A 23,081-nucleotide genomic window follows, 5' to 3' on the forward strand; every position below is an offset into this window, starting at 1 on the left:
GACTTACTGTGGTGATCACTTCGCAATATATACAAAAGGCAAATCATGCTGTACACTTGAAACTAATATAGCATTGTATGTATATTATATCTTAATATAAAACAATTTAAGTTCTACTTACATTCTAGCTAGCACAGCTTAAGAGTGCAGGCTTTCTAGTCAGATAGATGTGGATTCATACCTGACAATAAATACCAGTGCGAAGTAGGTACCCCAGACAAGAAACAAACGTGTGAGGCTCAGTTTCCTCATCTGTAAATTAAGGCTATTACCACTTACCTCACCTAGTTCTTGTCAAGTACAAATGAAATCACAGACGCGCGTGCACAGCACAATGCCCAGAAAACAGCAAATAGTCACTAAAAGGTGCTCTAGCATAGCTACCATCACTTCCTCCTTAAATTTCTACAAAATTCTCCCATCTGATTTCTCTGCAGCCAGTCTTGCTTCCTGCCAATCCGTTCTCCATAAGGAATCAAACAAATTTTTACAAAGCAAAGTTGACTATAATACTTTCTTATTTAATTTCTTCAATGGTGTTCTGTTGCCGAAGGCCCTGACAAGCCCCTTGGCTGAGTTTTTGCCACTATCTATCTCCAGTTCCATAACTGAGCCATACTGGGCATGGGAGATACAGTGATGAGCAAGGCAAAGTCCCTGTCCTACAACAGGAACGATGCTCCATTCCTGTTAGAGGGCAAGAGGGCAGAGGACTAATATTAACTGACAGCAGACGATGTGATAGGCACTGTACGCCCATTCTCTTACTGAATCCTCCCCACAAGGCTCCAAGGTAGCATTATTGCTCCCATTATATAGATGAATAAATTAAGGCCTAGAGATGTTAAATAACTTGTTTACGGCACTACAATCAGTAATTGGTGGTGCCAGGATGGAAATGTTCTGTCTGGTTCCCAAGAAGTGTTCTTTTTACAACCCCACACAGACTACTGACTGATAACTTCATGAATGGTGGACTCAAAGGGGTGGATTCTACCTAAGCCCACTCACCGTTGATTGCAGCCCAGTGAAGTGGGGTTCGGTCATTCCAGTCCACGTCCTTGTAGTTTGGGTCACAGAGACCTTTCTTCAAAATCTTTTTCACTAAACTGTAATTCCCCGCAGCCACAGCTTGGTGGAGCTTTGTCATGTCCGACATTTTGGTCAGTGTTAGTTCCATGAGAAAAAACAACTGTGGGAAAAGCATGCCGCTTAGGAAATTCTACAACTCCTTATTCCTAGTGAGTGATTCCATAGGATTCTTTATCGTTTATTTTCTTTCCTACCTCATAAATTTGCATCCAGGGCTGCTTCGTGTGCATGCTCTGCTGAGTGTGTGTTTGGATCTTAGCCACTGCGGTTAGTGGATGCCAGTCCCCTGACCCAAAACTATCAATGGCTCCCCTCTGCCTACAGGATTATCAGGTAAACTCATGGGGCTGGCATCTGCTATTTGGCCTCAAAGCACTTTCCAGTGCTATTTCCTACTCTTGCTCCAAAGAGCAAGTAGTGTGACTCTGAGTTAGTTGTGTAATTCTGTGCCTTACCTTTCTCACCTATAGAATGGGTATAATTTGCCAGGGTCGTTGTGAGGATATAATGATGATCCATGTGAAAAGTTTATATTGAATACAGATCAAGTACTCCCTGGAAATTAAATACTACTGCTACACCAATTCAGGAGATGAACAAGATGCAAACATACAAATAAAATGGCTACAAATTGTTTACAACATTAAGATATAAACCAAGAATTCTCAAACTAGAGTCTAGAAACATTTAGGAATCCCTGGGATCAGGGGATCCATGAGGTCAAAGTTATTTTCATGATAACGTTAAAATGTCATTGGCCTTGTTCACTGTGCTGACCATTGCCCTGATGGTTCAAAAGCAATGACGTAGAAGACTGCTCGTGCCTTAGCACGAAGCAAGGCCCTGGGCAGTGACGCGAAACTGGGCTAGCAGTAATGGTATTCTTCACCACCACGCACACACAGTTAACAAAAGCTGGTTTCAGTAAAGCAACTAAAGCAGTAAGATTTATTTTTATTAAGTTTTGACCCTTGATTATATGACTTAATAAAAGTAGTTTAAAAATATTGTGTAATGAAATGTGTCAACATATGGAAAGGCTGCATAACTCTGTGAACCACTATTTTCCATATGACAAGTGTATGATGTTACAAAATCATGCATAAGTAAAGAGATCCATGCAAGACAGGGCAAGGGAGTTTAGTGGAACAGGGTATGAAAAGTACATTGAGACTGTTTCAGATCCCAACTAACCTTTAAGGCACTGCCACTTGTCCAGTTTCGGCATAGTATTAAAGAAGAATATCCACAATTATCTGAAAAGACTATAAAATACTTTTCCCTTTTCTAATTTTAAATATGTGCAAAGCTATATTTTCTTTATAGACTTCAACCGAAACAAGAAATCGAATGCAGAAACAGATATAAGAATCCAGGTGTCTTCTATTAAGCTACATATTAAAGAGATTTGACCAAAAAAAAGTAAAACAATACTACTCTTCTCACATTTTTTGTTTTAGAAAATATAATTACTTTTCATAAAAATGTTATTTATGTCGTGCATTACAGTTATTATGATTTTTGTATATGAATTAATAAACATTTTTAAATGTTCTCAGTTTTAATTTCTAGTCGGGTAAATATTGATAGCTGTAATCCACATAAACAAAAGCTCTCTGGGGTTGTCCATAAGTTTTGAGAGTGTAAAGGAGTGCTGAGACCGAAAAAGGTTGAGAATTACTGATATAAACAAATAAGGAGCTGAGATAGAAAAAAAAGAACCAGGAGAGAGTCACTTGAGATGGGGCCATTGGGAATGTCGCTTTGATCTCAACATTTAAGTTGAGATCTCAAGAAGAAGTTGGAGTTAGCCATGCAAACTGTGGCCCAGCAGGAGCAGCACCACTCGAGAATTTGTTCCAAACACAAATCAGATCTACTGAATTAGAAACTAGAGTCGGGGGTTAGTGACCTGAGTTAGAGTAAGTGCTCCAGGTGAGTCTGATGCACACTGAAACATGAAGACAGTCCTAGAGTGGAGAGAAAAGAAGTAAATAACATAATTAACGTGCAATGCCCTAAGTGTCATGATGGCAGTGATTTTCTGGGGACAGACGGAAAGGACCATTCACCAAGACTAGGAAGTGAAAGGCACTTTCCTCTGAAAGTGACATAAGCTGGGTCCCAAAGCTAAGAATAAGAGTCATCTTGGGGACTGACAGTGATGGAGGATCCCAACACGGGCACAGAATGTCTGTGGCGGAGAGGCACATTCTGCAAAGTGCACATAGCTCCAATTTAATGTGCAGACCAAGCGTCCTGTAAATGACGAGATAGGAAATTTTTTAGGCTTTGTAGGCCAAGAAGCAAAATTAGGATTATTATGCAACAAGAGAAAACTCCTGCCCTGTTTACCAGGTGTGGGCCATCCTGGGGGAGGAAGGGCTGGTGGTTGTGGATGAGCATGCTTTGTACCCGGGAGCCCTCAGCTGAAGATATTCTCAGGGCAAAGGGCAACCAGCCTGAGGGGCAGGGACTTGGCCTGTGGGATGGTCACTTTCACTCTGCCCCAGTGATGCCCAGATCCCAGCGCCCCCTCTCTCCTCTCCAAACCCGACCATCTCAAGTTGACAGCTGGCGAAGGAAAGACGACTTGATTAGATTGAGATTGCACTGCTCATTGCCCGGCAGCTGCCAACAGCAGAGTCCCCAAAGTGTAGGTGGTGACCAGCAGGGCCCTGGGCAGTGGCTAGGCACAACCATGGTCTTGGGAGGCAAGTGCTGGGAGCAGACAGGGGAGCAGAAGTAGAGAGAGTCACCTCAGCTGGCTCTCCCACTGAGATCCACCACCCTAGGTGGTGACCATGGGTCTACAAAAGCAGAGGGTGAGCCAGATTTGGCCTGTAGACCATGATTTACCAACCTCTGGTGTATTGTTAAAATATAGATTCTGCTTCGGTAGGTTGGCAACGGGACCTGAGATCCTGCATTTGTAACAAGTCCTCATGGCAAAAAATAAAAAACTTATTTAACTTTATTTTAAAAAATAAATACCTGGGCCTTCCTCAAGTGGTTCAGAATCTCTGAGTGCATAGGACAAGGACATGCTCCTTTGCTTGAAGTGGGTGCTCAGTACAAATGTTAGGTAACAGAAGACGGCACAGAATGCATTTTATCTTTTTGGTTTGTTTGTTTTAGTAGAAAACCTTTACACTGGAGCATTTGATCAATGACAAAATAAAGCAGTAAACAGAAGTACTACAGGGTTTCTAACCTGCAGGTGTCATGAAAGCCAAACCATTTCTAGAATCAGTGTCTAGAAGTCTCTTTGCTTGCTTTTCACACAAATCTTCAAGCAGATTTACGCTTAACCACATTTGAGTTCCTATCAAGGAAATTCCACAACTTCCCATGGATAAGGTATAATTCAAGCAGAAGTTTTCAATGGGTAGCTAAGTTTGTTTGAAGAGAAATTGATGAGGTGATCCTAAAAACTCATATGGAAATGCAAGGGACTCAGAACAGCCAAAACAATCTTGAAAAAGAAGAACAAAGTAGAAGGACTACACTTCCTGATTTCTAAACTTACCACAAAGACGGTAATCAATACAGTGTTGTACAAAGTACACTATGTGGCATAAAGATAGACATATAGAGCAATGCAACAGAATTGAGAGTCCAGAAATAAGCCTTTACATTTATGGTCAATTAATTTTCAATAAAATTGCCAGGAAAATTCAATGGGGAATGAATAGTCTTTTCAAATGGTACTGATGCAATTGGATAGCCACATGCAAAAGAATGAATTGGGCCTCTATCTCATGTCATATATAAAACTTAACTTAAAATGGATCACACACCTAAACACAAGACCTAAAAGTAAAACTCTTAGAAGGCAACATGAGAGCAAGTCTTCATTACATGGGGTTAGGCAGTGGTTCATACATGTGACAATAAAAGAACAAGAAACTAAAGAAAAAATTAAATAAATTGGATTTCACCAAAATTTTAAAAAAGTTTTTTTCCTTGAATGATACCTTTGAGAAAGTATAAAAGCAGCCACAGAGTGGGACAAAATATTTGCAAAACATATATCTGATAAGGGACTTGTGTCCAGAAAATATAAAGAACTTTTGCAACTCAACAATAAAAAAACAAATAATTTAAAATGATCCAAAAATATAAACAGAAGTTTCTCCAAAAAAAAAAAAATAAACACAAGGTCAATAAGCACATGAAAAGCTGCTCAACATCATTAGTCATTAGAGAAATACAAATGAAAACCACAATGAGACGCCACCTCACGCCCACTAGGATGGATATAATAAAAAAGACAACAATAACAAGTGTTGGTGAGGATGCACAGAAATTGAAACCCTCACACACAGTGGTGGGAATGTAAGATGGTGCAGCCCCTTTGGAAGGCAGTTTGGTATTTCTTCAAAAGGTTAAACATAGACTTATCCTATGACCAGTAACTCTGCTCCTAGATATCTACCTAAAAGAAATGAAAACACACATCCACACAGAAACTAGTACACACTGATTTATAGCAGCCTTATTCATAATAGCCAAAAGGTGGAAACAGCCCAAATGTTCATTAATCGATGAATGCCTAAAGGAAATGTGGAATAGTCACACAACAGAATATTTTACGACAATAAGAAAGGAATGAAGAACTGATGCATGGGACAACGTGGATGAACTTTGAAGACATGCAACGTGAAAGAAGCCAGACACAAAAGCCCACATATTGTATGATTCCATTTATGTGAAATGCTCGGAATAGGCAAATCCGTAGAGACAAAATGTAGATTATTGGTTGCCTAGGACTAGGATGAGGTGGGGGTGGGAAGTGACTGCTAAATGAGTAGTACAGGATTTCTTTTTGGGGTGATGGACTGTCCTAAAATTAGATAGTGGAGGGTGACACTTTCATAACTTTGAATATATTAAAAACCACTGAACTGTGTACCTTATATGGATGAATTTTGTAGTATGTAAAGCGTATCTCAATAAAGCTGTTTAAAAAGTAAATGAAGGGCATAGTGTTTAAGTTTGCACACTCTACTTCTGGGGCCCAGGGTTCGCAGGTTCGGATCCCCAGTGCAGACCTGTGCACCCTACTCATCAAGCCATGCTGTGGCAGCTTCTCGCATACAAAACAGAGGAAGACTGGCAACAGATGTTAGCTCGGGGCCAATCTTCCTCACAAAAAAATAAAATAAAATAAATGATACTATTCATTAGAGGCTTTCTTAAAAAAACAAAAATTTATTTGTAGAAAACATATGCAATCCACTAGCTTACCACTGACTACTAAAATTTAGCAAATACACATGAATCTTTGTAACTGATTAGGTGCACTCGAATTTCTATCTTTCTGGTACAGGTGTCTCAATGTAAAAATGTAGCCCATAAATATAAGTTCTAATCAGTATGAATGATCTATAATAACTGCAGTAAACATCTGAAGACAAGGCTAATGCAAAAATACTTACTGTCTTGGCTGAAACTGGAGGCGCTCCGCTCCGTGCTGGAGGGAGTCTTAGCTGCCTGTCTTGTTGTGTTCACTCCATGGAAACCGACCCCTCCTTCCTCATTAAAGCCGGCTCGTCAACATCAACGTCAGCTTCACCAGGAGGTGACTGTCTCCTGGAGAGCGGACTGCCCTTCCGCTGTGCACTGAAGCTGCTCCACAATTCCAGTCTGCTTCCGTAGTCCAAGTGTGGTCCCTAACAGGTTCTTTTCAAATAGCATTTTATCAAAAAAAAACAAAAATTGAAAAACTGATTGCCAGTTCTCAGGACTTAAGTTTTTCTTTCTCCCTCCTTCCCTTCCTTCCTTCCTCTACCCGTGCCAGGTACTTGATAAATTATTTCAGCTACTCTTCTTTCATAGCCCTAGGAGAAAAGTATTACAACTTCATTTTCTTGGTGAGAAGAAGAGGCTCAGCAAAGGTAAGGGCCTTGCCCAAGATCTCACAGCTGGTTCCGAATGTGACGGGTGCACTGTCTGCATGACTCCTCAGAGGTGACCGAACAGCTCCCTTACTCTAAGCATCTACCATCTTTATGATGATGCTGGTCTAACAGATTTTATTCCTCCTTCTCTTCCTCTTCTCTCCACTTTCTTCCTTCCCTCCAATTCCTCCTCCACCTCCTCCTTTTTCTCCTTCCTCTTCCTCTGCTCTCTCTCTCTATCTCTCTCTCTGTCTTTCTTTCCTTTATTTTTTCCTTTATCCCTCCATTTTTCTCTTACCTTTCTTCTCACCTGTGTTTATTGAATACCTTATAACTGCCAGACACTGTCCTGGGCCCTAGGGAGAACAAGGCACTCATTGTTCCTGTCTTGAGCTTAGAGTCCAGAGAAAAAGACAATAAGCAAGAAAACAAATAAATGTATGTATAAAATTACAACTTGTGTAAGTACTGTAACCAACAACATGCAACAGCAGAGAATAATGGGAGAGGCAGGGTGATCATGGATGTCCTGAGGCAGTGACATTTAAGCTAAGACCCAGCATAAAAGAAGAAGCCAGGCATCTGAGGAGCTGGGGAGGTGCTCCGGGCAGAGAGTGAGAAATGAAGAAGAGGCGGATGCATGTGGTCTATGGGTGTGGGCAAGTAGAAGAAGATGAGTTTAGAATAGGCAAAGACTAGATCATTCAGGGTCTTCTAGGACATGGCAAGGAGTTTGGATTTTATTCCAAGTACAAAAAGAAGTTATTGACAGGTTTTAAGTAAGGACCAAGATGGTTCAATGTATATATATATATATATATATTTTTTAAGATTTTATTTTTTTCCTTTTTCTCCCCAAAGTCCCCCAGTACATAGTTGTATATTCTTCTTTGTGGGTCCTTCTAGTTGTGACATGTGGGACGCTGCCTCATCGTGGTTTGATGAGCAGTGCCATGTCTGCGCCCAGGATTCAAACCAATGAAACACTGGGCCGCCTGCAGCGGAGCGCGTGAACTTAACCACTCGGCCACGGGGCCAGCCCCTTCAATGTATATAGTTTTAAAAGATAACTTTGGCTTCTACACAGAGAATGGACTGAAGAGAGGTAAGATTGAAAGCAGGAAGACCACTGAGGAGGCTATTGCCCAAGTCCAGAGAAGGAAGGATACTGGCTTTGTGTACCGGGCAGTGGAGATGGAGAGAAGTGAATGAAATCAAGGATTATTCAGGAGAGAGGATTAACAGGACTTGTCCATTGATTAGACATTGAGCAGCTGGGGAAATGGAGGACCCAAGGGTGATCCTTGGGTTTCATATTTAACCAACTTGATGGTAATGTAGTGACATTTGGCAGTGTTGTGGTGACTGGGGGAGGGCCACGTTTGGGTAGCCGAAAGGTAGTTTAAATTAAATGTTCTGTTTTGAATGCAAGTTTGAGATACTTGTAAGACATCCAAATATCAAACAGGAGTCCAGACTTTTGTGACCTTTGGGCTGAAGATCCGCATTTGGGAGTTGTCAGCATATAGGTGATATTTAAAGGGATAGGTCTATGTAAGATAAGCTAAGGGCAGCAGGTACCGAGAGGAGACGTCCAGCATTCTGAGATCTGGGAGCAGAGGAAGAATTATCAAAGGAGACTAAGAAGCACTGCCAGGGAGGTAGGAGGGAAACCAGAAGAACACAGCCTCAGAAGCTAAAGGAGAAGAGTGTGGTTGGAAAGAGAAATGGCCAACCACATCAAGGAGAGCGGAGTTTAATGAATGCCTATTATAAGCTGGAAATGATGCGCATTAGACCCCATGCCAACCCTCAGAAAGCTCAGTGTCTCATCATGGTTTTTAAGCCTCGTAACAGTTCCAGTTCAACTCGATTTCATTCAACAAACATTTAATAAACAACTAATATGTGTTGAATGATGCAAGGATACAAGGACAGAGATCCACCCTCAGGACACTTGTAATCTAATAAGGGGTAGCTGGTAGGAAGCTGTAGCTGTTGCCATCAGCAAACTGCATGTATCTGGGGCCGCACCCCCTTCTCCATGTCTCCTTCCCCTAATTATAGCTTTCCGACCCCTAACTCCTTGACAAACCAGGAGCTGGCCAGGGAGTGAGGCAATCAAAGGGAAAGAACCTCGAGATATCTCATAGATCAAGAGTGAAGGTGAGATACTTCCATTGCATTAAAAAAAATGGAGAAATGACTAAAAAAGGGTACATTTTGAATCTAAAAAAACTCAAAATTTTGACCAAATGACACACAAGTCTACATAAAAATAAGATCAAGATGAATCCTGATCTTACAAAAATATTAATTCTTTGTATACCCCAAGTGGTAGGATCTGCTAACGGGATACTCAGTTTGTGTGGTAAATGCTTTTCAATGGTCTCAGTGCAATCTTGTGACAGAATGAATAACTTCATCTGGGGTTAATGTCAAAAATCTTCCCTTGAGGGTCTCTTATCCATATGCTGGGCAATATCTGTGGGCCAGTCATTGGTCTTTGGTCACGTTGGCTCAAGCAGTGACACTAAAATTTCTGACTGAGGTGACTCCTGTGAAGTCTTTTCTCCACGGCATCAAAGCCACTCTTAGATCAGGAAAGGACTCTAGAAACCAAGAGCCAAAAATCATTTTATAGATCAGAATATTGAGACCCTACTGAGGGGCATCCCTGCACCCCTCGGCCCTTCTACTCATCAATTATTTATTATTTATTGCTTTTAGGAGAAAACCTCTATAACATTTTAACAGAAAGCAGCAGGTCAAGAATAATATATAGATACTTCTTGATCATCCAATTAACCAGCAAACTTAGAAGGATGATGCATATATATATATTTAGACAAAGAACTGGAGGGAGAAGGAAACATTAACCAAATAGAGGCCATAAACCTAATTCGACATCTTATCTGGGCAGGATTCCTTTCTGATTGTCTCAAATGGGACTGTGTGCTCCTCCATTAATTAACTGAAAAATATCTTGAAAGTTACCTGCAGGTGGTCACCTTCTCTTACTATATCTAATTTTCCCGGGAGGTAGTGCCTCCCAAGCAGCCACCCAAAGGAGTGAAAACTGGAGGTTAAGAAAGGAAAAGGAATGAAGGGCAATTAGAAGCAGCACAGGTTTCAGAAGTATATGAGGGGCCGGCCGGTTATTCTTCACCAAGGGGCAACCCTGCACCCCTAGGCATTAATTGGCTGGACCCTGTCAAACAGCCGATCAAATGATGTAGCCACGGCTCCTGGCAATTGAGACCCACTGACATTAATTTATTTAATTAAAGTCACGCTACTACTGTGTTTTAGTTCATCTCTGACCACCTCCCTCCTCCCTAGTTGAGCTCAGCATACAGAGTAGATGCACAGTGACTGCCAAGTTCAAGTGTGGGCTGGGCAACCTTGCCACTCCCTTGCATTTGGACTCTTTACTGTTGACCCTGCTTGGGACACTGATTGGATTCTCTTCTCCCTCCTCCAATTCCAAAGGAGACAATAATAACAAACCTGTATCAGCTTTGTTCTCAGGGCTTTAACATTCATTAGCAAGTTTAATCACGTGAGGCAGGTATAATTTCATCCCTACTTTACTGAAGAGCAAACTAAGGCACATAGTAATCAAGTAACTTGCCTAAGGTTACAAAGCTGGTTGTTGGACGACCAGGGAGTTGGGTTGCAGTGTCCATGTTCTTATCTCCTCTGCTACATCGCCTCCTCAGATGGTGAGTCAAAGTCACATGCAAAAGTTGTTGAAGTTACGGCCTCTCTGCCTGGAAAATGATGCAATTCCATTCCAAACATATACTGTGAAAGAGGCAGTACAGTGAGGTAGACGGAATACAGAATGGTGATCTGGGAACTAGGAGTGGCAAGAAGGAAGTGAAATATTTGTTGAATGCCTCTGTGCATCAGGCACTTTTCTTATTATCTCATCAATCCGAATACCAAGTCTGAAATACGGATAGTTTACAAGCAAGGAAACTGAGGCTCAGAGGGCTTAAGCATACTCAGACCAGGTCTGTCTACTTCCCGTTGAGAGTTGAGAGTGAGAGAGGTGATCAAACTCAGTGCCTGATGTTGTTACTATCAGGGCCCAGATCTCAGGAAAGTTCCAGGGTTTCCTGCATCCTGGGACTGGGAAGGTGAGAGTTGGGTACCATTTGTGACTTCCAGGTCCTTCTGCCTACATCCATCTTGCAGGAGCTGTCACAGAGCTTCCACGGAGGCTTCTAGTCAGGAAGGAGGACCTTAAGGGGTGGACATCTTGGGCCATCCCTGGGATCAGACTGGAGAGGAAAGATGGCTGGGTCTAAGATTCCAGCATTACTGTTGATCAGCACAAGCTTGAGATATGTGCCAATCCAGCATGAGGCTTCTGAAATCTTGTCCTGGAAGTTAGGATTTCCAGGTTGGCCATGTTTTCTCTAAGGTGTTATTTCGCCATCTTCCATCCTTCAGAGACACAGCTGTGGTTCTTCTCTCAGCCTCTACTGGGTGCTGCACAACCTGAATATGGGTCTATGAAGCTCCCGCCCATGCTGACTTCTGGATGGGGCTTACGTAAGGGCTCTGAATTACTGTCTTGGTAACTGGTACCCCTTCCACCTAGCAGCCCTTATGTAGGCATTTCATCTTTTCTACCATCTCCTGTAGGCCTGTTGCCTCTGGCTCAACTCCCTTGAGGACACTCCTTCCATTTGTCCCATCGGACCCACGCTCCGCTATTCAGTACCCCGGAGGCATACCCGTGTGGACAGTATCCACGGGCTCCTGTGCCCTCTAGCTTCCAGATTGGCCAGGCCAATTTTCAGCAGGTGATCGGAGGGTGGATGGAAAGTGGGCCTGGAATATTTAGTCCTTAGGCTTCCTGCCTAGTTGTCAGGGCTTTGCTGCAGAGGTCACAGCTCCTGTCAGGAGGCCTTAGAATTACCCTCATCAGGTCCCCATCATTGCTTCTCCTCCCTGGTGTTATTTGCTTAGAGGCATGGCCCACTGCCCTTGTGGGGTTGCCTAAATTCTGCTCTCACCTTTGTAAACAGTCCCTTTATCAGACACTCATCAAATAATCCAGTTAAGGATGCCACATGCTTTCTATCAGGACCCAGACCAGTAAAGTAAGAATTCTACAAACAAAGAGGATGCCCCAACAAGGAGTCCAGATAGTCAAGTGTAAAGGGAGTTGAACATAAGAAACCTAAATGAAAAGGAGTTTGAGGCCAGATCTTGGAAGGCCACAAATGCCGTGTCAGGACATCTGAACTTTATTTCTCCCTTTGTTGAATGGGAAACATTGACACTTTACGAATGGGGAAGTAAAATGATTACAAGTTCATCATTTACAGGGACGTAATTTTGCCACAAGAAGGTATAATGATTTCTGGGGTGAGGGACACCCCTGGAGAAGGGAGAAAGAATTAGAAGGCAATAAAAATGCATACACATTGACTCAGAAAATCCATTTTTTGGAATTTATCACAAAGGAAAAATTAAAAACATGCACAAAAATTTAACCGCAAGGATATTGACTGAAATGCTACTTCAAAAATTAAAAATTGTAAATGACCCATATTTCTAATAAATAACCCAAATTTCCACTAATAAGGGAAATGTTATGTAGGCTTTTAAACTGATATTATAGATGTGCATTTATTGGCTTGGTAAAATGTTAATATTATACCGCTAAATTAAAAAAAATCTTATCAAAATGACCAATAATTTAGTACATATGTATGTACTTGTTTATGTAGAGAAAAGCTTAAAAGATACACATTGAATTTGTATTAAATAGCATTTTTCCTATAATGAGCATGTACAACTTGTATCAACAAAGGAAACATTTTGCAATTGTTCAGGGTAGAGCTTTTGAGGACCTTGATTAGCGTGGTGACAGTAGGAATGGGAAGGAGGGAATTGATGACATTGCACGTGTAGAATCAATTAACTTGGCAACTGGACAGAGGAGCCGGGTGACTGTGAATCATAGTGCTGCTGAGAGACACCTGGGAGTCTTGGACCTGGCACAGAGCCTCCTGCACCTTGATGGAGGCCACAGGGGCGTTATCAAGGACTTGGGCAAGGAAAAACGTCCTGGAGATGGGTTTGGTAAGCTAGATCCTAGAGTCCAGTTACTGAATGCATAGAGATAAGTCAGTTGTGGCATCCACAGTTCCAGGGTCTCCAAGTAAACCAACTCTACAAAAGGCTTTAAGACACCATCAAAGAGCAGTGAAGACTAAGCCTGGCATTGGATAATGAATTTTGGAATTGGTTAAAATATTGAATAAAAGATTCTTCATCTTCTCTCTACTTTAGAAACTTAGAGGCATGACCATCTGGAACCTGTCGTCCTGTGGAAGTGTTTCCCTTCTGAAGTCTTATGCTTCAAATTACACTCTCCAACTCTGACAATCTACCTTTCCACTTCTGCCACTCTGCCTCAGGGCAGGTTCTTCCAACCCACTCAAATCACCAGCATTTTTCAGTCCTTCCTGATTATATATGTTACGTGTGTACGTGTGTATTTATATACATGAATTCTTTCTCATAGGTGTGTGTGCGTATATACATATATATGTGTATGTTTCTACACGTATACACACGCTTATATGAAACTCTTGCCAAATATTGTTCCAAGCAATTTACATGCATTATCCCTTTTAATCCTCACTGCAACCCTGTGGTATAAATGCTATTCTTTCCATGTTACAGACTAGGAAACTGAGGGGTTAAAAGGCTATGTAACTGACAAAGGCCGTGGAGCTAGTAAAGGTAGGACTGGATTTGCGCCCAGGTTTATCTGACTCAGTCCTCTTAATTACTACACTTACGTCTGGAAAAATATCTGGAAGATATGTACCAAATGTTAAATAATTACCTAATGAGGTTGGGGATATTTTTATTATTAGTTTTTTATTTTTATTATTTTTCTATTTTTATTATTTTGTTTTGTTTAGGTTTCTAACAATACAAATATATTACACCTTAACTAGAAAAAAAAACTCTTCAAATTGTCATCAATTCCCTCATTTTCTTTGCCTTTGGCCAATCACTCTTCTAGTTCCCAAGCCCAAATAACCCTCTTCTCTGTTCTTGTTCCAGGACTGACAAACATCACCAGGAAAAGCACATCATCAGACAGATTAACTCCATGACTAACGAGTGAATTCCAGCCAGCCCCATGCTGGGGCTCAGAAAACTTCAAATATCCTCAGGCAGATCCCATGACCATCCCCCAGATTTTCACCCTCCTAATGCTTTCTCTCACTCAAGCTACAGCCATGTCGCTTTCCTTTCCTTCTCCATAAAATGTCTTAAAAGTAGTCTATACTTGTCATCTTTGTATCCTCAGCTCTACTCCTTACTGACTCCCTGCCTTCATCCCTCTATTATATTAAAATTGGTTTTAGGGTCATCAATGCCATCCTAAGTGCTGAATCCCATAGCCCTTTCTTCAGCCTTCATCCATTCTGTTTAATCAACAGTGTTGACCGTCCTTATCTTTAAAAACTCTTTTTCCTCTTGACTTTTGTAGAGCTTCTCTCTTTGTTTTTCTTCCTCACTTTGACCAACCTTTCACGATTTCATTCACTAGCTCCTCTTCCTCCTATCTTCCATGAAAGTGATGTTCTTTAGAATTCTGTCTTCTACCTCTGCTCTCTTTAAAAACTCTCAATGGCCAATCCTATGCACTCTTGGCATTTTCACTTCCAAACAAACAACTTCTGCCCAGGTCTCTACACTGAGCTTAAGATCTGCATAACTACCCACCCATGAGATGATTCCGCCCAGAGGTACGCCAGCTCACAACAAGGGAAGAAAGTTCCATGTGGTAGTGTTTGCTGATTTCTGTGGCATGAAGTCCCCACTATGGCTGATTTCAAGCTATCAGCGTGAAGTCACTGAATACAGAGTTGGAAAGAAATATGCACAAGTGGCTCTCTGGAGCAGGAGTAAGATGACTCCACACACCATTTGTTCTGCCTGGTATCCAAGGGCAAAGGCTCTCAAACATTTTTTTGACATATGGTAGAAAATATGTTTTATGTCAGTTACATGCATATATACGCAATGGAAATAAAAGTTCCATGAAACAACACTTAACCTTACCATGTGATACACTTTAAAATTTATCACGTTCCATTTCATTAAAAGTTACTTGTCTCAACTCACCAAGTAGATTTCAAAAGCCATTAATGGTTCAAGACCCACAATTTTTAAAACGTCATCCTCGGGTCTTTCAAACTCAATATACGCAGAATTGCATTTATTAACTCACTTCTACAACCTGTTCCTTTCCCTTATTTACCTTTCTCAATAAATGGCTCTATCATCTACCAGGTTTCCCCAGCTAGAAATCTCAGGGCCATTTTGGACTCATCCCCCTTCTTTATCCTTCACATCCATTATAGCCTTATTAATATCTCTCCAGTTGATCTTCCAATCTCAATTCCCACTGTCACTGTCCTGTTTTATATCATCACTTTTCACCTAACAGCCTCCTAATTCACCCCCTGCTTTTGGTTTCCCTAACCTCAACTCATCTTTTGTCAGTACAAAATTATCTTTCAAAAATAAGTAACACTACTGCTCTGCTTGAAAACTTTGACGGCTCCCTGTTGCCCCCAATGAATATTTTTCATTCATTCAGAAAACATTTATTGGGCAACGACTGTGTGTTAGACTCTGTACTGGATGGCAGAGTAATAAATGTGAGTAATTCCTGTACTCAAGGAACTCATAGTCCAAACTCCACTGCATTACTCAGAAGACTCTAGTAGCAGTCCCAGCTCACCTGCCATCCTTCCCTTCTGCTATACCCTATCTATGCTCTTGCCACAGTGGAGAACTTGACATTCTCAAGGCATATCATTCGCTTTAGTCCCCTGTGCCTTTGCTCATTCAGTCTCACATTCTGTAGTACGCTCTCTCCTTCTCTTTCCTCCAGATGAACTCCTTCTCATTCTTGAAAGCCACTGTCTCGGCTAAGCCTTTCTTTTCACAAATTCCTATTCTTAAAAAGTTTTAAATAGTTAATCAATATAATCATGCACATACTCTGAATAGTTAAATAGTACTGAAATACTAAAAGAGTCTCCCATCTCAGCGGACCCCAATCCCAGATCATTGCTCCAAAGATAATCACTCTTAACGATTCCTGTTTTTAAATTTCTGGTTGTGATCTCCACGTTTCCAAAACAATATGCTATATTATTATTTGTTGGTGTATCATCTTAGGCACTATCTATCTCATTTCTGCTAGGAGAATGAGCATTTGACTCACATACACACTGGTCCTGTCTTTTCTCATCCCTAACCCTCCTAATAGATTTACATTTCTATCCTCAGGCCCTCTACTGCTCTCTTTTCTGCAATGTTACTATGCATCCAGACCTTTATTTCCTGTTCTACCAACTATAGACAATATCTCTTGACCCTCAACTTTCTAAAATGACACCCTTAGTAACCAAACCTTCTCTCCACCCTGCTCCCCACTTTGACCTCCTTCTACCTATCTTTCCTTTTTATTAAAAAAATTGATCATATTTACATTCCCTGATATAATTATAGCTAATTCTTCTTTGGGTTCTTTGATTCTAAAAATTGAAAGCAATAAGCAATAACCATGAGAATATGTGACTGTTGTTTCCTGCAGCCTAGTGGAGTGCTCTGATCATACTTTCTTCTCTGGGGCATATTTTGGATTTCAGGTTTAAATGTAGTCTCTGTTTTTAGATACCTCTCCATAGCTCAAAATCAATCCACTGTAAATTGCACCACACTTGCATCATGCCTCTTAGACATTTCCCCCTTGGAGTTCCTAGTTTTAACTTTAATTTTTTTTATTTTAAATTTAAGTAATTTAATCTTTAATTGTTTTCTTTGTATTCTGTCACCTCCTAAGAATCTCAAGGGGTTTCCAAGTTCTCAATCATACTTTCACTTTCATTGAATCCCATTTTCTCCTCCAGTTTAATTATTTCAGTCAGGATGGGTTAGTTTCTGGGCCTAGGCACAGCTGTCACCCTGGGACTTCCCTCCTCTGCTTTTCTGGATTGGAGTCTTTTTTCCTTAAATCCTGTGCAGTGGGGATGGCTTTGACTTCCACCCCTTGCAAGGACAATTGATAACTGACTTCTCTGAACTCCCACAGTCCTGTATTTACCTACACAGAATAGCACTCTGTGTCATTATTTCCTTAGCCTCCAGGGCATAGACTGTGTCTTATTCACCCTTGCAATAGTACCTGACATACAGTTGGCCATCAACAAATGCCCTGGAACACTATTGAGCACATGATTACTATTTAATCCAATATCATGATTGAGAGGAGAGGCATCATTTTTGCTCATATTAAAGAGTCAATAAGCACTTCTGTGTTGATGAGAAGTGAGAGTAAGAGTTAAAGAGATAAGAAATAGCTCAACAAAGAATCAACTTATAAACACGAATACATTATTTTTTTCTTCACTACATAATATTAAAACCAAACCCATATCAGACCCACCTTATAATTGGTATGTCCGTGCTGACTTGCCATCCTTTTGAAATGTGAGGCCCATTCTTTATTAATTTCTTAATTTCACTGGACTAGGGTTGCCAGGTAAACTACAGGATGCCCAGTTAAATTTAAATTTCAGATAAACAACAAATAATGTTTTAGTTTCAATGTTCCAAATATTGCATGGAACATACTTATACTAAAACCTTTTTGTTCTTTATCTGAAATTCAGATTTAACCTGGTGTCAGATTTATTTGCTAAATCTGGCAACCCCACACGGGGCATTTTCTCAAGGCAATAACCTGCTAAATGCCAACCACTCTGAAACCCTCAGAGAATATGATCTGATGATGATGGGAGAAGGTATAGAGCTGCATTGAGAGAAAGGAATAAAATATTTCATATATGCCTTTAAAGACCTGCTTTCAAAGCCCACCACACTTTTAGGTGTGATGCAGAGTCCCCTGCTTCTTCATCCAGTCTTAAGGTCAAATGGAGGAGGTCCTTAGAGACATATTGGGTAGGGCATAATGTACTCTACTAGATTAATATTCTGGAGCAATTTGTGTCATAGGAGGGTAGCGCAGGAGCTACAGGAAAATGTCGTTGGATTGATAGAGTTTTATTTAAACTTTCATCTATTATTGGTTTAAATAAGTCACTGCTTCTTTAGAGATATTAATATCAGATAACAGTGTGAATGCTTTCCACGTGCCAGGCTCCCTTGTCCTAAGCATTTCATATGGTTTTATATTTCATTCTCACAAGGGGACCTCTGACTGATGTACTTTATCTCCATGCCGCCTAGGAGGAAACTGAGAAGCAGAAAGGATAAAGAACTTGCCCAAGGTCACACGACTAATAAGTGGGGGAAATGAGCTGTAATCCATGCCTTCTGACTGCAGAGTCCTGAGAATAAAAATAAAATTTATTTTACATATATTTATATGTATTTTGATATATATAAAATGTTAATACATTAAAATTTATTCTTAATATCTACAGTTGTCACCTTACCAAAAAACAAAATCACTATTTTAAAAATACAAACTTTTAATACTCAAGAACAGCATTAAAGATAAAGGGAAGGAAAATACCAAAAACAAAGATAATCTGTCATTTAATCATAAACTCACAATACAAGGCAGAATAAGATGTGAGAAAAAACAACTTAGGAGGGGAAGAGGAAAGGGACTGAATTAGTTTAAGAAAATAAGAGGCCATCAGAAAACAGATTATCTTCTCTACGAGATTTTGAATACAAACCTCATGGTAACCACTAACAAAAAAGCAGAACAGAGACACAAATAATAAATAAGGAGAAAACAAAGAAATACAATATAAGAAACTACATAACTCAATTGGTAGACTGAAACACACGGGATGAAAAACAAAGAACATACAGGAGAACCAGAAAATGAGTGATAAAATGGCAGCATTAAGCCCTCATATATTGATAATCACCCTAAAGGTAAATGGATTGAATTCTCCAATAAAAAGACTTTGGGGAGAAAAAGGAAAAAATAAAAATCTTTAAAAAAAAAATTTCTAAAAAAAAAAGACACAGAGAGGCAAGATGGATTAAAGAACAAGACCCAACAATATGCTGCCTCTAGGACACACATCTCAGTTCCAAGACAAACACAGGCTCAGAGTGAAGGGATGGAAGATGATACTCCAAGCTAATGGCAAACAAAAGAAAGTAGATGTCGCAATACTTATATCAGATAAAGTAGACTTCAAGAGAAAACAGGTAAAGAGAGACAAACAGGGGCAGTATATAATGATTAAAGGGACATTCCACCAAGAAGACATAACACTTATAAATATCTACGTACCCAACACAGGAGCACCAAAGTACATAAAGCAACTATTAACAAACCTAAAAGAAGATATTAATAATAACACAATAACAGTAGGGGACCTCAGCTCTCCACCCACATCAATGGATATCTCATCCAGACAGAAAATCAACAAGGAAACCGTGGAATTAAATGAAAAGCTAGACTAGTTGGACTTAATAGACATATATAGAACACTCCATCCAAAAACAGCAGGATACACATTCTTCTCAAGTGCATGGAACATTCTCAAGGATAGACCATATGTTGGGAAACAAGGCAAGCCTCAATAAATTTAAGAACATCTAAATAATAACAAGCATCATTTCCAATCACAATGCTATGAAGCTAGAAATTAATTACAACAAAAAAGCTGAGAAAGGGACAAAGATGTGGAGACTAAACAACATGCTGTTGAACAAGCAGAGGATCTTTGAAGAAATTAAAGGAAAAATCAAAAAATATCTGGAGACAAATGAAAATGATATACCATACCAACTCATATGGGATGCAGCCAAAGCTGTATTAAGAGGGAAATTCATAGCAATACAGGCCCACCTTGATAAACAAGAAAAATCCCAAATAAGCAATCTCAAACTACACCTAACTGAATCAGAAAAAGAAGAACAAACAAAGCCCAAAGTCAGCAGAAGGAGAGAAATAATAAAAATCAGAGCAGAAATAAATGCTGTTGAAACAAAAGAGGCAGTAGAAAGGATCAATGAAAGAAAGAGCTGATTCTTTGAGAAGATAAACAAAATTGACAACCCCCTAGCCAGACTTACAAAGAAAAACAGAGAGAAAGCTCAGATAAATAAATTTAGAAATGAAAGAGGTGGGCCCAGCCCGGTGGCACAGCGGTTAAGTGCACACCTTCCGCTTCGGGGGCCTGGGGTTCGCCAGTTTGGATCCCAGGTGTGGACATAGCACCACTTGGCAAGCCATGCTGTGAGATTCCATGCACATGAATTGGAAGATAAACATAGTCAAAATGTCCATACTACCCAAAGCAATCTACAGATTCAATGCAATCCCAATCAGAATCCCAATGACATTCTTCATGGAAATAGAACAAAGAATCCTAAAATTCATGTGGGGCAACCAAAGACCCTGAATTGCTAAAGCAATCCTGAGAAAAAAGAACAAAGCTGGAGGCATCACAATCCCTGACTTCAAGATGTATTACAAAGCCTCAGTGATCAAAATAGCATGGTACTGGTACAAATACAGACACACAGATCAATGGAACAGAACTGAAAGCCTAGAAATAAAACCTCACATCTATGGGCAGCTAATCTTCGACAAAGGTACTAAGAACATACAATGGAGAAAAGATAGTCTCTTCAAAAAATGGTGTTGGGAAATCTGGACAGTCACATGCAAGAAGAGAATGAAAGTAGACCATTATCTCACACCAAACACAAAAATAAACTCAAAATGGATCAAAGACTTGAAGATAAGTCCTGAAACCATAAAACTCCTGGAAGATAATATAGGTAGTACATTCCTTGACAGTAAACTTAAAAGGATCTTTTCGAATATGATGTCTTCTCAGACAAGGGAAACAAAAGAAAACATAAACAAGTGGGACTTTATCAGACTAAAGAGATTCTGCAAGGCAAAAGAAACTGGGATCAAAAAAAAAAAGACAACCCACCAACTGGGAGAAAATATTTGCAAACCATATATCTGACAAGGGGTTAATCTCAGTAATATATAAGGAACTTGTACAACTGAACAACAAAAAACCAAACAGCCCGATCAAAAAATGGGCAGAGGATATGAACAGACATATTCCCAAAGAAGATATACAGATGGCCAATAAACACATGAAAAGATATTCAACATCACTAATCATCAGGGAAACACAAATCAAAACTACCCTAAGATACCACCTTACGCCTGTTAAACTGGCTATAATCACTAAGACTAAAAATAGCAAATGTTGGAAAGGGTATGGAGAAAAGGGAACCCTCATACACTGCTGGTGAGAATGCAAACTGGTGCAGCCACTATGGAAAACAGTATGGAGATTCCTTAAAAAACTTAAAATAGAACCACCATGTGACCCAGTTATCCCACTACCGGGTATCTACCCAAACAACTTGAAATCAACAATCCAAAGTAACATGTGCACCCCTATGTTCATTGCAGCACTATTCACAATAGCCAAGACCTGGGAGCAATCCAACTGCCCATCTACTGATGACTGGATAAAGATGTGGTATATATACAATGGAATACTACTCAGCCACAAAAAAATACAAAATCATCCCATTTGCAACAACATGGAAGGACCTGGAGGGACTTATGCTGAGCGAAATAACCCAGACTGAGAAAGACCAATACTACATGATTTCACTCATGTGTGGAATATGAACAAACACATGGACAAAGAAAACAGTTCAGTGGTTACCAGGGGAAGTGGGGGGTGGGGGTGGGCACAGGGGGTGAAGGGGAGCACTTTCGGGGTGACAGACAAGAAATAATGTACAACTGAAATTTCACAATGATGTAAACCATTATGAACTCAATTAAAAAATGCAAACTTTAAAACCACCACATATACATTTCAGACTATTTTCCCTGAGTCTCTAACTGAAGCTTTAAATGAGTATGTTTTTGTTAGAAAGTGGATTGAAGAGAAAGCATCGGGAAATGAAGGAGCGAATGTCAGTTAAACCCCAAATAACTGGGATAAACTGAGCTATACGAGATGGCCCCTTCTTACACCATTTCCCAGAAGTCATAAATACTCTGCCTGACTACTTTTCGTTATATTTCCACGGAGAAATGAAACTAACACAGTGGCAGGCTTTCTAATCCGGAGCGTAGTCCACATAATTTCTGAGTTGGCATCCACTGTACAATGTACCAAAATGCAGAATGCGCTGGGCATTTCAGCTTACAGATGGAAGCAGAGCAACTCGGCATTTAGTGAAACAAGCAAAACTGGCTGGATGGGGGGCGAATTAAGCAGAGAACAGATCCGATCAGAACCGAGTCTGAGAACAGGCACTGCGGGGTAGAACACCCACCCCAGGCGCTGTCTGGATCCACCTCGGGGCAGGTTAAGTTAACTCGCCGGTCCAGGTTGCGGAACCCCGGGCTGGGGAGAGTGTTGGGTGCGCTGAGCACGCCTGCGTCCCAAGCTGCCTCTGCTTGTGGGAGGCTGGTGGCCACACGCTCCTCCCCGGTCCCTCGGTCACTCCTCCCCCAGCGCAGGGAGGAGAGGGTCGGGGCAGTAAGACCGCGCGGGGCGGACGGAAGGCAAAGGCCGCGCCAGCCCACCGCCCGCCGCCCGCGGCCACGGGGACTGCGGCGGCCAGAGGCCCGCGCGCCGGAGCGAGCAGCAGCCGGGCCAGCGCCCTCTGCCGCGTCGGTGCGCCGCGGGACGCGCCCAGGGACCCCGGGTCCTGCGAGCTGCTCAGCCAGCGCCGGGTGAGGAGGGACCCCGGGGCGAGGCGGGAGCCCGAGGGGAGGCGCGGGGACCCGGGAGTGCGACGGGCTGGGAGATGAGGTAGCTGGACCCTCGCCTGCCCTCCGGGCGGGTCCTGGGCTCTGCGTCCCCGCCGCCCTGGGAACCGCGCTGGGATTTTTGCGAGGAGCGTGGTGGAACTCGACCCTCGTTCTCCCAAACCTCTTCCCGAGGAAGCAGCCCTAAGAATTCGGTGCAGAGAGGGAGAATCGGGCCAGAGCAACCGGCAACACAGGGAGTTTTCTTCTCTGTGGCTCTCCCGCGG

The 23,081-nt window shown here is 41.2% G+C and overlaps 2 protein-coding genes across 8 annotated transcripts in view; one reads left to right on the top strand and one right to left on the bottom strand.

Moving 5' to 3' along the window:
• Window positions 1–23,081, bottom strand: part of ANKRD66 (ankyrin repeat domain 66) — a 50,790-nt gene that overhangs the window by 6,471 nt on the left and 21,238 nt on the right. The window contains exons 1-3 of one of the 4 annotated variants that reach the window (XM_046640083.1): window positions 6,534–7,113; window positions 3,005–3,062; window positions 1,012–1,192 (exon numbers count right to left, since the gene is read on the bottom strand). In XM_046640083.1, the coding sequence (XP_046496039.1) occupies window positions 1,012–1,192; window positions 3,005–3,052 (229 nt within the window). In that variant the 5' untranslated portion in view covers window positions 3,053–3,062; window positions 6,534–7,113. Of the gene's footprint in view, window positions 1–1,011; window positions 1,193–1,286; window positions 1,686–3,004; window positions 3,063–6,533; window positions 7,114–23,081 lie in introns of those variants that run through there. The other 3 variants (XM_046640085.1, XM_046640084.1, XM_046640082.1) reach the window with 3 other exon arrangements.
• Window positions 22,569–23,081, top strand: part of PLA2G7 (phospholipase A2 group VII) — a 35,760-nt gene continuing 35,247 nt past the window's right edge. For 2 of the 4 annotated variants that reach the window (XM_046640079.1, XM_046640080.1), the window contains exon 1: window positions 22,572–22,779. The gene's annotated coding sequence lies outside the window, so the exon portion shown is untranslated. Of the gene's footprint in view, window positions 22,780–23,081 lie in introns of all 4 variants that reach the window. The other 2 variants (XM_046640078.1, XM_046640081.1) reach the window with 2 other exon arrangements.

The sequence above is a fragment of the Equus quagga genome, chromosome 15 (genome assembly GCF_021613505.1).
Source record: "Equus quagga isolate Etosha38 chromosome 15, UCLA_HA_Equagga_1.0, whole genome shotgun sequence".
Classification (NCBI taxonomy): domain Eukaryota; kingdom Metazoa; phylum Chordata; class Mammalia; order Perissodactyla; family Equidae; genus Equus; species Equus quagga.